The sequence below is a fragment of the Anolis carolinensis genome, chromosome 1, assembly GCF_035594765.1.
Source record: "Anolis carolinensis isolate JA03-04 chromosome 1, rAnoCar3.1.pri, whole genome shotgun sequence".
Lineage (NCBI taxonomy): Eukaryota > Metazoa > Chordata > Lepidosauria > Squamata > Dactyloidae > Anolis > Anolis carolinensis.
Window position 1 is genome coordinate 291,714,594 of NC_085841.1, and position 16,002 is coordinate 291,730,595.

At 38.1% G+C, this 16,002-nt stretch overlaps 1 protein-coding gene across 3 annotated transcripts in view; it reads left to right on the forward strand.

Moving 5' to 3' along the window:
* The window catches only part of cat (catalase), a 52,012-nt gene extending 36,288 nt beyond the window's left edge, over positions 1 to 15,724 (forward strand). For all 3 annotated transcript variants that reach the window (XM_008117401.3, XM_062967863.1, XM_003225166.4), the window contains 10 exons: positions 1,873 to 2,003; positions 3,023 to 3,127; positions 4,004 to 4,129; positions 4,984 to 5,175; positions 5,307 to 5,459; positions 7,814 to 7,952; positions 9,595 to 9,725; positions 11,791 to 11,898; positions 13,524 to 13,610; positions 14,553 to 15,724. In XM_008117401.3, coding sequence (XP_008115608.1) covers positions 1,873 to 2,003; positions 3,023 to 3,127; positions 4,004 to 4,129; positions 4,984 to 5,175; positions 5,307 to 5,459; positions 7,814 to 7,952; positions 9,595 to 9,725; positions 11,791 to 11,898; positions 13,524 to 13,610; positions 14,553 to 14,615 — 1,235 coding nt within the window. In that variant the 3' untranslated portion in view covers positions 14,616 to 15,724. The remainder of the gene's footprint in view (positions 1 to 1,872; positions 2,004 to 3,022; positions 3,128 to 4,003; positions 4,130 to 4,983; positions 5,176 to 5,306; positions 5,460 to 7,813; positions 7,953 to 9,594; positions 9,726 to 11,790; positions 11,899 to 13,523; positions 13,611 to 14,552) is intronic.
* The last annotated feature ends 278 nt before the right edge of the window (positions 15,725 to 16,002 follow it).

Consider the following 16,002-nt stretch of genomic DNA (forward strand, 5'->3'; position numbering starts at 1 on the left):
AATTGCATATCCATGAAAGCTTGTGCAGATTTAAACACCAATTTGTTGTAAAGGTGCCACCATATTTATTTATTTCTCGCGGTTCCTTCCTCCTTATTTAGAGTAAGAAAATGGTTCGTAACATTATATACCTTGGAAATGTGGTTTCCTTTCTTCTAAAGAAAATTGTTCAATTAGTATTGCCAGTCCACAGCAGATGCACCAAGCCAAGGAATGACTCTTACACAAATTACCAAGTACTTATAACTTATAAACTTAATATTCCATGTATGTTCCTTTCACAATATCATGATTACACAGAATGATAATAAACAACATATATCAGGAACAGCCCTATATTATCTTGTTAACTAAAGGATGTTGCATCCTTAAGTTCAAGTACTACAATCAGTGCCTCCACATTCATAGGTTTCACTTTCACCAATTTGATTATTTACAGCTATTTTTGCTACTGTTTAACTAGCGCCATCACCTTACCCCAATCTTTCTGCTCTCCAACACTGTCTTTCCAGCAGCACCAGTCCCTTACTCCCTTTCGCACCTTCCCATCTAAGCCTGATCAAGGTTTTAAACCCCTTCCTTCATTGCTCCCTTCCTACCTAGATATGAAACTCCTTCCACCTTTGCTCACCTCCTTATCAAAGCAACATGGAGGTTTGATATGCCTTCCACTGATGTTCCCCTTCCCACTTCCCACCAAAGCAGCACCCAGGTTTGAAACTTCTTTTGATGTTCACCTTCCCATCGAAACAACACCGAGATGTAAACTTCCTTCCTCCATTGTCACTTCCCTATCTTCCCATCAAAGCAACACTGAAATTAGAAACTCCTTTTATTAGTTCCCTTCCCACTATCCCACTAAAGTCTCATCCAGATTTTAAACTCCTTTCTTTGGCTGTTTCTTCCCCACTCTCCATTACCTATCATCCCACCACAAACCTCAGTTATAATCCTTCCCAGCTGATCCATGTCTTCCTTTGCTGACTCCTTCAGCTCCCACCATCACCTTAAATTTGGGTCGAGGCTTGTGTTGCGATGATGAACACTGATTTCCAGGGTGTCCTGGTATGCAGTAGAGGAGACAGTGATATATAGCGAGAGGAGAACTGAATAGGAAAAAAACTGAGATGAAAGAAGGGTTTTAAATTCAGGCTGATGCATCAAAGAAAGGAAGTGACTGGCTGAGCAAAAAGAGTCTATTAGTTATATAGTTATTCAGGGGCTCTGTGTCCTTAACCTGCATGAATGTGAAGTGCTAACTGTATTTGGAGTTTATCAAACCAAAAATAAAACCACTTAACAGTAAATAATAAGTGTCCATTATACTTTGAGCTATTTTCACTGTTTGTTTTCCTGATATATGTTGTTTATTATTATTCTGTGTAATTGTGATGTTGTGAAAGATAATTCAGTAGAAATACAGTATATGGAAGTTTTAGTTTATAACTTGTAAGTACCAGATAATTTGTATGAGAGTCATTCCTTACGTTGGTGCATTGGTGCAGCACTACCTTCTTGTGTTGTAGTTTAAATATAGTCCTCAGTAGACCAATACAAGAGATTGTGTCTGTTCTCCCTGTATTAGTTCTCCCTAGAATAGCATTAATCAGCAGAGATGCTGTTTGAGTTTAAGGATTGTTAAGGCAGTGTTCATTAGGTGGGAAGGCAATGAAGTGAAAAAATTTACAGACTATTTTTAAATCGGTTCCCAGGGTAATTGCGAGATACTTGCTTAGAACTTGAATGGTATCAGTACAATCCCTTGGAGATAGGGGCCAATAAAACTGAAGTGAAAGTTTGACAGTAATTTATTTGAGATATTTTTGGGATTGTGTGAAGTTTTCAGTGTTAATGTAAACCCTTGTTTTATAGCTGGTGAAGCAGGTTCAGCTGACACCGTTCGTGATCCTCGAGGTTTTGCAATGAAGTTCTATACAGAAGAGGGCAACTGGGACCTTGTAGGGAACAACACTCCCATCTTCTTTATTAGAGATGCAATGCTGGTATGTTATATTATGGCATTCATTTCTCTGGATCATGAGTTGTGTAGAAATTTATGAAGTATAGAACATTTGTTTCTCTTTTTTCCCAAATGTCTAACTTTCTTCATATAAAGCTGATTTTCTAAAACTAAGTTTAAAATATTGTGCCAAGCAACCAGTCCTGTGCTAAAGGCAAGAATCTTCCAACATCAAGGTTTGTGTTTTTGCATAATCACATCATGATTTTTTCTAGGTATGTTTGATTTGAAGATGGAGAGAGATTTGATTTGTAATGATCATATACAACTCAGCACATTCAGTGGCACTTAATTGGACTATCTGCAGATCCGGTTGTTTATCTCCACTGTTCTTCTCTCACTTTCTGGGTCATGTCCTTCAGTTAGCAGAAGAGACAAATGACAACCTGTGCATCAAAGTCCTCTAGTTTCCTACCCAAATCTTCTTACTCTTTTGTGTCATTGAGTCCTACATGGACCCAAATGAAAGGGTAACACTCAGTGGGCTTGGCATGTCTTCTATATCATGGATTTTGCTTCTTCAGAAATAAGGCCAGGCTTGCAAACCACTACTTTTGTTTCCCTCATCAGGGAGCCCCTATTACTGCCACACATCTCTTCTGGGGATTGGCAGGGACCATTTCATGTAGTGATTCTTCCAAGGTCACCTACATGTTCTTTGAGAATTAAAACCGCTCCTCTTGTTGCTGTTCCTTGTGATTACTGATAAGAGAGAGAGAGATCTGAATTGATTTAGTAGCTCCAATCCTACAGAATGATTCCTGGTCCTACTTCCTAAATTGAATATTACACACATGATTAAGAATAGCATGAGATCCTGCAATGTGATTCCATTATCTCCTTTTTTTGGTAGATGAAAATAAGTTTTATGGATTTTGATTTACTAATACATAATTTCAAACTGAATTTAGTACAATTCTAATGGAATTTAGTACAAATGTAATGGATCTAACTCTTAAGTACACAATAATGAATTATATCTTTGTATTTTGTTTTTATCAGTTTCCATCGTTTATCCATAGCCAAAAAAGGAATCCACAGACTCATCTGAAAGATCCAGACATGGTGTGGGACTTCTGGAGCCTTCGCCCTGAGTCTCTGCACCAGGTAAGATCTATGTTTTTCTTAAATTTCCATTTGCTTTTTTCCCTTTTCCTTACAAACTACAAATAGCTCAGAGAAAAAGGAGAGTACATACCTTCTTTCTCTCCTGCTTTTTATCAGAGAAACTGCAGAAGTGTTATCTAGCAACATGCTAGATCTTCCTAAATGCCTGAGCAAGAAGATGACAGTGCCGGGTCCTAGCATGGCATAACAAAATAACAGAGCAGAAATAAAACTTCTTTTAAAAATCATTCTCCAGATTTAAAATACAGCCCTAAATATAAATTTCAATTTCAATGCTTTCAAAACTTGGTTTAAATATATTTTATGGGGTAGCTTGGAAAGAATTCCCTGGAGGGAGAATTTCATTGTCTAGGTTGCCTATATCAGGTATTATGGTTGCTCCCACTCACACATTTGGCTTCACTGGTAATCTCTGTCTTCCTTAATCTTCAGAACACACAATCTGTGTTGAAAGGAAGGAATGTTGCTTATCAAGTGTGCAACTATCTTTTCCCCTTTTATGGAATAGATAAAAACAGGTGAAAGTGGACGATTGCACTATTGAGACAAAGTAATGTTTAGGAGGCTACCATGCTAAGAATAGCATATATTTAGATGTATATCTTGGTAGTACTGAGGAGAAAATAAAAATCTATCAGAGTCCATTACTCATCTGCTTCCAATCTCTGAAAAATATCCAGAAAAGAAAGAAACTGTTCTAGCCAATGGGTACAATGGGAAAAATAATAACCACATCAGAAAACTTTAAATGCACTTGTCTGTTGTACCTGAGCTCCTAGGTTTAGTTATGAAAGGTAATCTTCATGAAAGATTTTAATAAAAGTACTTGTTGTTGCTGTTGCTGCTGCTTTATAGGTATCCTTTCTGTTCAGTGATCGTGGCATTCCAGATGGACATCGTCACATGAATGGCTATGGATCACATACTTTCAAGCTAGTGAATGCTGGTGGAAAAGCAGTATACTGCAAATTTCATGTAAAAGTAAGTACTGTAGCTGCTCTGTTTTGAATTTTACTTTGATGAACATGTTATCTATAAAGTAGGATCAGGTTTGAAATACTTTATTGAATTGGGCAGTGTAGTGTTATATTTCTATTGTATAGCTTTATATTGTATATGTGTTGATTTTGTTTTCTTTTTCAGTTTTGTGATTTTAGTTATTGTAACACACATTATGTGTGTCTATCTTTTTTCTTAAAATAATAATCACATAATGTTATAATAATATGAGGGCTATCCAGAAAGAAGATTATGTTTTGGAATTAAAAATGAACAAAGTATAGGAGAAAACATTTACCATATGCAATTGAAAGCCACACCGAAATACCACTTCTCAACATAGTCGCCATTCAAATCTAGGCACTTATCATAGCGATGAATGGGCTTTGCAACTCCTTCCCCACAAAACTCTGCCGCTTGGGTCCTCAACCACTTGTTTCCAACAATGGGGGTGTGGCTGGCAACACAGCATTTTGGTGACGATGCGCAGCTGCGGGAAGGGGGGACCGGCTGGTTGAGGACACAAGCGGCAGAGTTTTGTGGGGAAGGAGTTGCAAAGCTCTTGTGTCACAGAGTTACAACGTTTACACAACTTACGAAAAAATACCAGGCTGAAGTTTTATTCTTAATTTTTTGGTGTGGACAACTCCCGTGCATTGGATATTGTGTCACAAATACGAATCTAACAAATTTGATGCAACTCACAACAAATTACAAAAAATTTTCACGGCCCTACTACTTGCTGCTCTGTGAGCCAGGACAAGCATTAAACATATTTGAATTATCAGCATCTGATTATTAATGTAAGTTCAAACAGATTTATTTTCATATTTCAGACTGACCAGGGAATCAAAAATCTTTCTGTTGAAGAGGCAGGAAGGCTGGCTTCTGAAGATCCTGACTATGCTCTACGTGATCTTTATAATGCTATTGCTCATGGCAATTATCCATCATGGACTTTCTATATTCAGGTCATGACATTTGAGCAAGCTGAGAGATTTCCTTTCAATCCTTTTGATTTAACTAAAGTAAGTATGTTTGTTATATTTTTCTCTCATATACTGCATATAGAGAAAAAATGTTGGCATAGTTTTATTCCACAAATCTGGGAAGTCTCTTAGAATGAAGACCATAATAAAATGCTTATCTCATTTTCTAGATTTGGCCTCACAAGGATTATCCTCTCATCCCTGTGGGAAAGATTGTCTTAAACAAGAATCCAATCAACTATTTTGCTGAGGTGGAACAACTTGCCTTTGACCCAAGCAACATGCCCCCAGGAGTTGAACCCAGCCCTGATAAAATGTTACAGGTATAGGTTCTTTAATATAATATGCTCATCTTAAGCTCTTCTATATTTTCCTGCAGTGGGAAACAATAGTATTGTACATCAGGGTGAAGAAATCAACAAGACGTAATTCTCTAATTTTGTATGTAATCTTGTTCTTTCCTTCCTCACCCATCTGCCCACATCCTAATTTAACAGTAAACATAGAGTATATTAAACTGCTTAAAATAAATATGATCATTATTGTTAGATTAATAATTAGCCAAACCTGTCATTTGATTAGAATTTAATGAACGAGATCCAGGCTTAGTTTTTTGTTGTTGTTTACTCATTCAGTCGCTTCTGACTCTTTGTGACCTCATGGACCAGCCCACGCCAGAGCTCCTTGTTGGCCGTTGCCTTGGTATAACTATCCAAAGAGGTAATCAATGCTCTGTTGTCAGTGGGCATCTGGGAAATATCTCAGTGTTGGATATCCCAGCTACATTTCACAATTCAGGGCTAGTTCTCTAAAATAAAGAGAGCATTCCTAGAGAGGCTAATTCAGCATATCAGATTAGCCAGTGCAAGCATGATCCATTTATATAAACTGAATTAATAAACCAGCGAATTCCTCCTTTCTGAACCAACAGGAAAGAAACAGTTACTATTGTAAGTAGCTTTGATCAACTGAAGTATTAAAGCCTTACACATTGTCCTATAAAAAGATAACAGAGTTTCACTTAAGTACTGTTTCCACTATTAAGTTGCGACTCGGGTTGCTCCTGACACGAAAAAAAAGTTGCTAAATTATAAAACAGGAATTGGGAGGGGGCACTTACTAATGTGTACAGTGTTCCCTCACTTATCGTGGGGTTATGTTCCAGGACCACCTGCAATAAGTGAAAATCTGTGAAGTAGGGACACTATATTTTAATTTTTATACTTTATTTTAGTAGTTAGGTGGCCTTTCTCTCCTTCGCAAGATTTGAACTGTAGTTGTTTTAGTTTGGTGAGGGTGGGCAGCAATTTGGCAGAGAAGGCTGTAAACCTGCAACTCCCAGGATTCCTGGGGAGCCAGTGAAGCCTTCCCAGAAGAGGGGATGGGGTGAGAGCACATGTGCGAAAGGCAGGTACCGCTGTGGCCTAGTCCTCTGTGAGTTGCTTTGTGTTGTTTAATTGGTTAGTTTGATAGATACCACTTTTGATTGGATAGCATTAAGGTCCAAGGCATTCTGAGAGTGCCATGGACCACAAAAAACCCCCCACAAAACAGCAAGGGCGCGAAAAGTGAACCACGAAATAGCGAGGGAACACTGTATTGATATAGAAGTGGTGTGATGTACTTGGGAATTGGAAAACCAGGTTGAAATCCTCCAGGGTGCTATAACACTTGCCCAGCCATTCTAGTAAAATCTACCCTGCAGATTGGGGTAGGAGAACAGACATTTCTGTTTCCTTGTCCTTGGGAGTATAAATGTAATAAAGTATGGCCTGCTAACAAAAATGGTCACTACTGTGTATCAAGGAGAAAAAATTTATTTGATTTTTGTAAATATCACACTTCTAGCTATGGGAACTCTAGTATACAGTTCAGGGGTGTGGGTGGAATGCCTATAGTCACCTGTTTTACACCTGACTGTCACATTGGGATTTCATGACATACAAATAATATTTCCAAAATGTTCCATCTGTAATATTTTATAATTATGCATGATGCTTGTATTTTCTAGGGAGAAATAACATAATCGATGTATTGCCACTTCAGACTCTAGAAACACAAGATTTTCATTTTTAAAAATATCAGATAGTTGGTGTTAAAGACAATTTAAGAAACGATGGGATTCTCTCATGGCTGCAGTATATTTGTGAAAGGATGTGCTTGATCAAAGAAAGGGTGTGCGAATCTGTTCTGTTTTCATTCTGTTTCGAATTTTGGGTGCCCTCCGTTATGTTTTGGGAAGATTCGGGGAGATTAGGAGGGGGTATCTGGATTGGTATTTCGGAACCCTGAGTTCTGTTTCCATTTTGGGGAGAATCTTCCCAAAAACAGAACAGGGGGAGGGGGGAGCACTTGAAAACAAAACTGATTTTGTGTGGTTTCACACAACCTTAAAATTAATACATCTCCTAAAGCTTTCAGCAATCTCAAGTACAGTGCATTATACATGAAATAGCACATTTAGTTCGATATAGGACCTTTGATTTGATCTTCTTTTAAGTTTATATCCTTCTTTTAACCATTCCTTTCTGCCTATAGCTGTTCGGAGCACAAGCAGAGTCAAGTATTGATACTGCCATGTTTAAAACTGCAGTGCAAAAATCAGAGAATGACTGTCTGAAATCAACGGAAAAAGAAGTCACCCACTCTTACATTTGTTTCTAATGGACTATTCTAGGGGCGTCTTTTTTCCTATCCAGACACCCATAGACACCGTCTGGGACCCAACTATTTGCAGATTCCTGTAAATTGCCCATGCCGAGTTCGAGTGGCCAACTACCAGAGAGATGGATTCATGTGCATATCTGACAACCAAGGTAATTGTAGTATTTCTTTTGGAAGTATTTTGTTAATGCACTAAAACATCTGAAAGAGCTTTTCAGAAGGAGACAATTACATTTCCTTGGTTAAAGACCCTTTGGAGAGATAGGGCAGGTTACAACTAAATTATTGTCATTATTTTATTGTATGACACAGCAAACAAGATAGACATGCTGGATTTCATATCACAAAATCACAAGTCGAACACTTCCCAAGCGTTTAAGACTGTGTGATGTATTTCCGGATGATGCGCGCAGATCCCAGTAGGGTGGTCTTTTGCAGTTGACAGATCGTAATTTTGTCAATGTCTATTGTTTCCAAATGCCGGCTGAGATCTTTTGGCACGGCACCCAATGTGCCAATCACCACCGGGACCACCTGTACTGGTTTCTGCCATAATCTTTGAAGTTCAATCTTGAGGTCCTGATAGCGGCAGAGTTTTTCCTGTTGTTTTTCGTCCATGCGATTGTCACCTGGAATGGCGACATCAATGATCCAAACCTTTTTCTTTTCCACAACTGTGATGTCTGGTGTGTTATGTTCCAGAACTTTGTCAGTCGGGATGATGATGATGATGATGATGATGATGATGATGTGATGATGGTGGTGGTGGTGGTTGTTGTTATTATTATTATTATTATTATTATTATTATTATTATTATTATTATTATTATTTAGTGTCTTCCAATTATTAAAAAGAGAACTGGTCAGGATCTTGATTCTGCTAATATTAAAATCTTTCCATACAAAAAACTTTCACTTTCCCTGAAGACAGAGGTCTGCAGTATGGGGGTGCCTTGTGCTTGGTGTTGAACTTGGAGTCCCAGGTTTCTGCGGTCGACAGGAATAGTTTTGCACCTTGAAAACTTGTGCACCAACTGTGCCTGTTCCTTGAGATGCTGGATCTGGCCACAGTGGTACATGCCTTAGTTACATCCTATTTGGATTCTGTAACGCACTATATGTGAGGCTGCCTTTGAAGAGTGTTTGGAAACTTCAACTGGTCCAAAGAACTGTGGCCAGATTGCTAACTGGGGCTGGCTACAGGAAGCAGACAACCCCCCTGTTACAACAGCTCCACTGGCTGCCAGTTTGTTTCTGGGCAGAATTCACAATGATGGTTATGACTTTTAAAATTGTTGCAGCTCATGTCCAGGCTATTTGACCACATCTCTTTGTACGAACTGCTTGGGACCTGAGATCTTCAGGAGAAGCCCTTATCTTGATCCCACCTCCATTACAAGCTTGGTTGGCACATGTGAGAGAAGGCCTTCTTGGTAGCTACCCCTCCACTCTGGAACTCCCTGCACAAGGAAGCCAGAATGGCCTCCTCCCTGCTATCCTTCTGGTGGCAGGCTAAAAAACCTTTTGTTTCAGGCAGGCTTTAGAGAAGAAAGTTTTTAAGACCATGCTGTGTAGTGAATGTATGTGTTTACAATTATTTTAATGGTTTTAATTGTTGATTTTTAATACTGCCAATTAATTATCCTATTTTTACGTTTTATTTCACACATTGTTATGGTTAGCTGCTTTGAGTCTCCTATGTTAGTGAAAAAGGGGTATTAATAATTACTACTACTACTATTATTTTCTGCTTTGCTCATAATATGTAATAGTAAAATGAGTAACTTTCTTTAGGTGGTGCTCCAAACTATTATCCAAACAGTTTTACTGGCCCTGAAGAGCAACCCAATTTGAAGGAGACCCGTGCAAATATTTCAGGTGATGTACAGCGCTTCAATAGTGCAAATGAAGATAATGTGTCTCAGGTAAGCAGAATAGAAGTGGCCAGATATCTTACTTTAGGAATGAGATCCCTGTATAAACTGGTTGGTTTTTTAAAAATGAAGTAAAGCTTCCAAATGCAGTTGTTTTTGCTCTAGAACAGCGGTTCTCAAACTGTGCTATGTGGAGCCCTTAGGGTTTCATGAAGCACATTCAGGGGCTCTGTGGGAGCCCATAGCCCTCCCTCCCAGCTTTCCTGCCTAGGAAGCCCCATGACCTATGGTGCCTCCCGCTGCCACTTTAACTATGCAGAAGAAGGTTGGACTGGATAGTCCCTGGGGTCTTTCACTGAAATACTGTTAAGTTTGAATCCAGGGAGCAGAGTGAGCTCCCGCTGTTAGCCCCACCCTCTGCCAACCTAGCAGTTTGAAAACATGCAAATGTGAGTAGATCAATAGGTACCGCTCAGGCAGGAAGGTAATGGCGCTCCATGTAGTCATGCTGGCCACATAACCTTGGAGGTGTCTATGGACAACACCGGCTCTTCAGCTTAGAAATAGAGATGAGCACCAACACACAGCTTCGGACACCACTAAACTTAATGTCAGGGGAAAACCTTTACCATTACCTTTCATATTGATATCTTTATCACTGTACTGTACTTATTATTTATATTTTTAAGGACCAAAATGCAATAGTAATGTGTTAGTGAACACAAACAAAAATTATAACTCCATTAGTTACAATTTTCAATATACATTTTCCATACTGTGTTAACTGTGAAATATAGAAATAATGACTTGCCATCCTTGCAGGATGTCATGGGGATTGAGAGTGAGCAGATTCTTTGTAATTGTTCTGAAAACTCGCGTGTTCCACCTAGATTATGTATCTTTTCAACAAGTGGTACACAGACTAGTATTTAAAGAACCCACTTAGTAAGCTTTTCCTTTAGTATTTGGGGCAAATGTAGTACCCTCTCGATACATTTTTCCTCCTTCAAAGAACACATATAAAGACATTTGTGGAGTCAGAAGTAAAACTGCTAATAATAATAATAATAATAATAATAATAATAATAATAATAATAATAATATCTGCATGTCCTGATGGTTCAAGGTATGGTGCAACAAAGTGAAAATCATGAACATAAAATATATACAATAAATTACATAATTAAAAACACAAAAAATATTTAAAAACGTCCACAAACAAAGATGCAGAGTTGACATATAGTAGCAGTAGAATGTAAATCAAAACTCACAATTGCAAGTTGCCTGGGTAGGCTTGCCGGAAGAGATGGGTCTTCAATTGCATTTTAAATTCAGTAGTGTCTTAGAGAATAAATGTGGGTTGAAATTTTCTTCTTGTGCCAGATTGGGACCTTGCTAAAGAGTGTGGTGAGCTATAGGCATGCAGTGTAAAGTACAGGATATTTTAAAATGATTAATTTCAAAGCAGTATATTTTATGATGGCAACATATTACAATTACACAAAAAGTGGCCAACAGTTTAATTAATTACTTACCAAGTTTTACAAAACTGTTTTATAAATGCTCTGTGGGCCCTCCACTTGCTGTACGAACAACAGTGAGGTGATAGTCGAACACAAAATGTCTTCTGTTCCAGAGCTACCATCTTGCAAATGTCTGAGGCTAGAGGCTGTTTGTGCTCTAGGAGATGCATCTAGCTGTAATTATTTGAAACTATGCCCCACCCTCAGAGTTTCATTAATGGGTGATTCGTGGATACAGAGATACAGCAATTTCAAATCAAGTACATCATTTTTGAGACTCCCTGTATGTTTAGTTTGGTATGTTGACCAGTGTTATAAAGAAAAAAAGCATATCTCAAATGGCAAACTGAGAGACATCTTCAAGAATATCCCTGATGCCCATTACTTTTCTTCCATGTGATATTGGCAGTGATTAATGTCTTTAGTAATGAAACATGGGATCTACAGTTTTAAATCTTACTTTAGAAAAATTATAAAGTGCACACCCCAGAGTCAGACATGACTGGACTTAACGTCAGGGGAAACCTTTACCTTTACTAAGGGGTGCAAGTTATATCAATAATAGAGAATTTGTCTTCAACTTTTCTTCAAAGGTGCGAGACTTCTATACCAAAGTGTTGACAGAGGAAGAACGAGCGAGACTGTGTAAAAACATTGCTGGCCACCTTAAGGATGCTCAACTTTTCATTCAGAAGAAAGCTGTAAGTAGTAAACTGTAATATTCATTGACTCCTGTTTTTTTGTAAGGACTTCTACTGTGAACAGTTTAGAAGCAAGGGGGCAGAACATATAGAAATCTAAAATGGAAAGGATGAATGCATGAGTAAAAAGATAAAAGATATTGAAAACATACAGTAGAGAGGGGAGTGGAGAGATACAGACATGCTTTGGCTCAGCACTAAGATTTCATGGCAGGCGGGGAGGGGAGAGGCCTGTTCATAACTGGGAGTTATGTGTAAGTCAGGTGTTTGTAACTGTGTAGTCATCTGGAATAGCTTACCAGTAATATTCATTTATATCCAATCAGTAGCTGAACCTAATGTAAGCTGGACATGTTGAAGTTTCAAATCTACTACTCAGTAGCAAATGGCTTAAATAAATAAAGAAGTAAACAAAACTTTATTTATATACCGCTCTATCTCCTCGAGAGGACTCAGTATGGTTTCCAACATGTATTCAAAAACAGTCAATTGTCAAAACAACATACAACAACTTGAAACACAACAAACATAATAAACACATCATAACATGGCCAAACAATTCAGTTAAAATAGACATAGCTACACTCAGAACATCTCATCAAGGGATCTGGGACCAGTATTTAGGGCAAGATTGACATGGTCCATTTCAAGGGGTAGATAAAACTTATGCAGCATATCGTAGGGCCAAGATGTAAATAGTGTACAGAGCAGGGTCTGCTTTGTTGCACAATGAAACTAATCTTGTTCAAAGAGCTGATGGAACTACCAGGTTTTTACAGTGTTCCCTCACTACTTTGCGTTTCGCTTTTTGTGGATTCGCTGTTTCACGGTTTTTCAATAAACTCTAAAAGAATATTATAAATCATAAAAAATTACAATTTGCAGCCTAAGGAAGAGAGGAAGGAGAAGCTGAAGGGAGAGAAAACGAGCCCAAGCAGCAACGGGAGGAGAAGGAGGCGATTTATCAACACACGATTGGTTGATAAATACTTAAAATATTGTATAACTACTAAAATAATGTATAAATATATAGCGACCCTACTTTGTGGGTTTTCACTTACTGCGGGTGGTCCTGGCACCTAACCCCTACGATAAGTGAGGGAACACTATAGTTCCTTGCAGAACGTGGGCAAAGTCTGATCTCCCTAGGGAGGGCATTCCAGCGCCGTGGAGCCACCATCGAGAAGGCCTGCTCCCTCGTCACCACCAGCGATGGCGGTGGGAGCGAGAGAAGGGCCTCCCCGGCAGATCTTAAGGCTCGTGCCGGTTCATAGGGGGAGATGCGATCACGGAGATAGCCAGGGCAGTATAGGACTTGATAAGTCAATACCTGCACCTTGAATTGGGCCCGGCAGCTTATTGGTAGCCAGTGGATCTGCTTTAGTAGGGGCGTTGTATGTTTCCTATAGCCAGCTCCCTTCAGAAACCTGGCTGCAGACCTTTGAACTAGCTGAAGTTTCCAGGCCGTCTTCATGGGCAGGCCCACGTAGACAGCGTTGCAATAATCCAATCTGGATGTAACCAAGGTGTGGACCACTGTGGCCAAGTCAGACTTCTAATGTTGACACAGTAGCCGGAAATGAAGAAGAAATAACTGTCTGCTTCAATCTCCTTTGGTGGCTCAGGTGAAGAACTTCACTGATGTTCATCCTGACTATGGTGCACGCATTCAAGCCCACTTGGATAAACACAATGCTAAAGGACCCAAAAAGGTATGAGAGCTATTTCACCTCAGACTGCTGTGTAGAAGGAGAAGACAAGGGAACATTGACTCAAGCCATTAAGATGTGAATTGTTATAGAATGGGAGAGGAAAATGGGGAGCGTTAACTATAAATGGAGGAGAATAGATGCCCTCCATAAAAATCTAGCAGTCCTAGTTCAATGGGGAAACAAATTTTAAGGTCGCTGAGGAGTAACTCTGCAAGTACAGAGCTATGTTTTTCCTAATGTGCACTATCTAGTGCTACATTGAAGCTTTGCTCAGCCGGATCATTTTAGGTACATCATTAAAGATCTGTTTGTCATTTGGGGCTGTATGTTGAGGGACATAACCCAGTATTGGACTGCCCCACACAGCTGTCCCTGTGACCAGTTGCTCCCTCTTTCCTCAAGCTAAGATTTTTCTCCTTGGAGGAGAAATAGGAAAAGTATTGACTTCAATAAATTGCACATTCCTAAAACCCATGCAGACAAGTTGATGCTGGGGCCAATGGTACATCTGAATACCAAATTCTAGTTTGGGTTCATTATTTATTTTATGCTTCTTTTCCATCCTTTTTCATCTAGAACTTCTCAGGTTTGGATAAGATTCCACTTTGAATGAATTGTTAATTTTATTATTATGCATTGTCTTTAACAATAAGACTATACAGTTAAATAAGGGAAAATACATTTTTATTGAAAAACATAAAACTGCTAATGTTTTAAAAAGTACTTTATTTCTATCTGTGTTGTATATAAATTTCATACTTAACTGTCACTTGACAAAGTACATGTTGCTAAACATATATTTGAATTTAGTATGTGAAGAATTACTGGATTTTTTAAAAAAGAAAAGAGCCTCTTTTTTAAAAAAATCCAGTAAAAAACCTGTTTTATAAAAAACAACACTGTCTACTTCTATTCTTAATTGATGTTATCATTTTTTCCTAGGGTTATGTACACACTTATACCCAAACTTCAGATCAAACTGGAAAGGAAAGAGCCAATCTGTAAATGGCATGACCTTGGATTCCCTATCAATCCTGCTAATTAAAGCAGTATTTCAAGAAATTAACATCAGTCCAGCTGGAAAATGATACATGCAATGCCTTAACAAATGTTTCCCTATTTTCTAGAAAGATCTTTTAATAGCAAGCAGTAACATGTACATTTGTATTTGTGAGTTTCAAAACATCCAAATGATAACCATGTAAGATGAAACTCTGCTAGCAGTAACTTTTAAGTGGACTATATTACGTGTGTAGCTGCAGTAAAATTTTATTAAGTCCTACAGATTCATCAATTAATTTGTTTTCTAACCAACATTTCACTTATTTACTAAAGAGAACTTGCATAATGCTGGGACGATCTTTATCCTTTCCTAGCAGTTTGAAGAGTCTCATAATAGATTTGCTGCACACAGTTCACATCCGTCCAAGTAGAAAATGATATATGTGAAACCTTTGTTAAAGTTTCCATTTTAAATATCTTTTAGGTTAGTGGCTGCAATGCAAAAACTAATAATTTGCATATGTGATTACAACTAATCCAAATTACACAATTTATACAATGAAACTATTCTAGCAATAACTTTTTAAGTGGAACATAGGAAGACAATGACTACAGTAACCTCTTGTTAATCTTTGCAAATTGAACAAGAATATCAATTTCTTTATTCAAACTGATCTTGTATTTGTTCACTGAAGAAAATTCGAAATTCTCATAGACCTCTATTTTTTGCTGGCAATTCTGCAGCAAATAGGTTTTATTATAATAAAGATACAAACCTTACAAAGATCAAATTTTAAGAAATGCATGGCATCAAAAATGCAACCTCTTTTTAAATTATGAACTACAGTGTCTGAGTCAATATAAAACTATTGCTAAAAATTTTCGGGATTAGTGTACTTAATTGCTAATATTAAATTTTTCTGATGCTAAAACATATATTTTTGTTGATTGCAACAATGTATTTGCATTATTTGATTGAAAATATAATCTGGATCATAATTACAACACTTACTCTTAAATGAAATTATTATAAAAGTTACGTATTTCATGTTTATGTTTCAATTCTAATACCTAATAAAGTCTTAAAACCTTTTATAGGCATTTCCACTTAATCTGATGTCATTGGGCCAGTTATTTCACTGCATCCAGGTGTATGAGACAGGTGGTTCATTCCATGGTGCTCCCAAAAAAGAAGAAATTGTTATACAGGACGGAGGGCTATGGCAAGGCCAGGGGCAGCAAAGTACAAAGCCTCAGCCTAGAGCAGGCCTGCACAACATGCGGCCCTCACAAGGATTTGGTGTGGCCTGCAGAGGTTCTGAGCCTAAGCCTTGAAGAGGGAAGTCACATGCAGCAAATGGAACCCACCATTCCCTCCTCTCAAGTGATT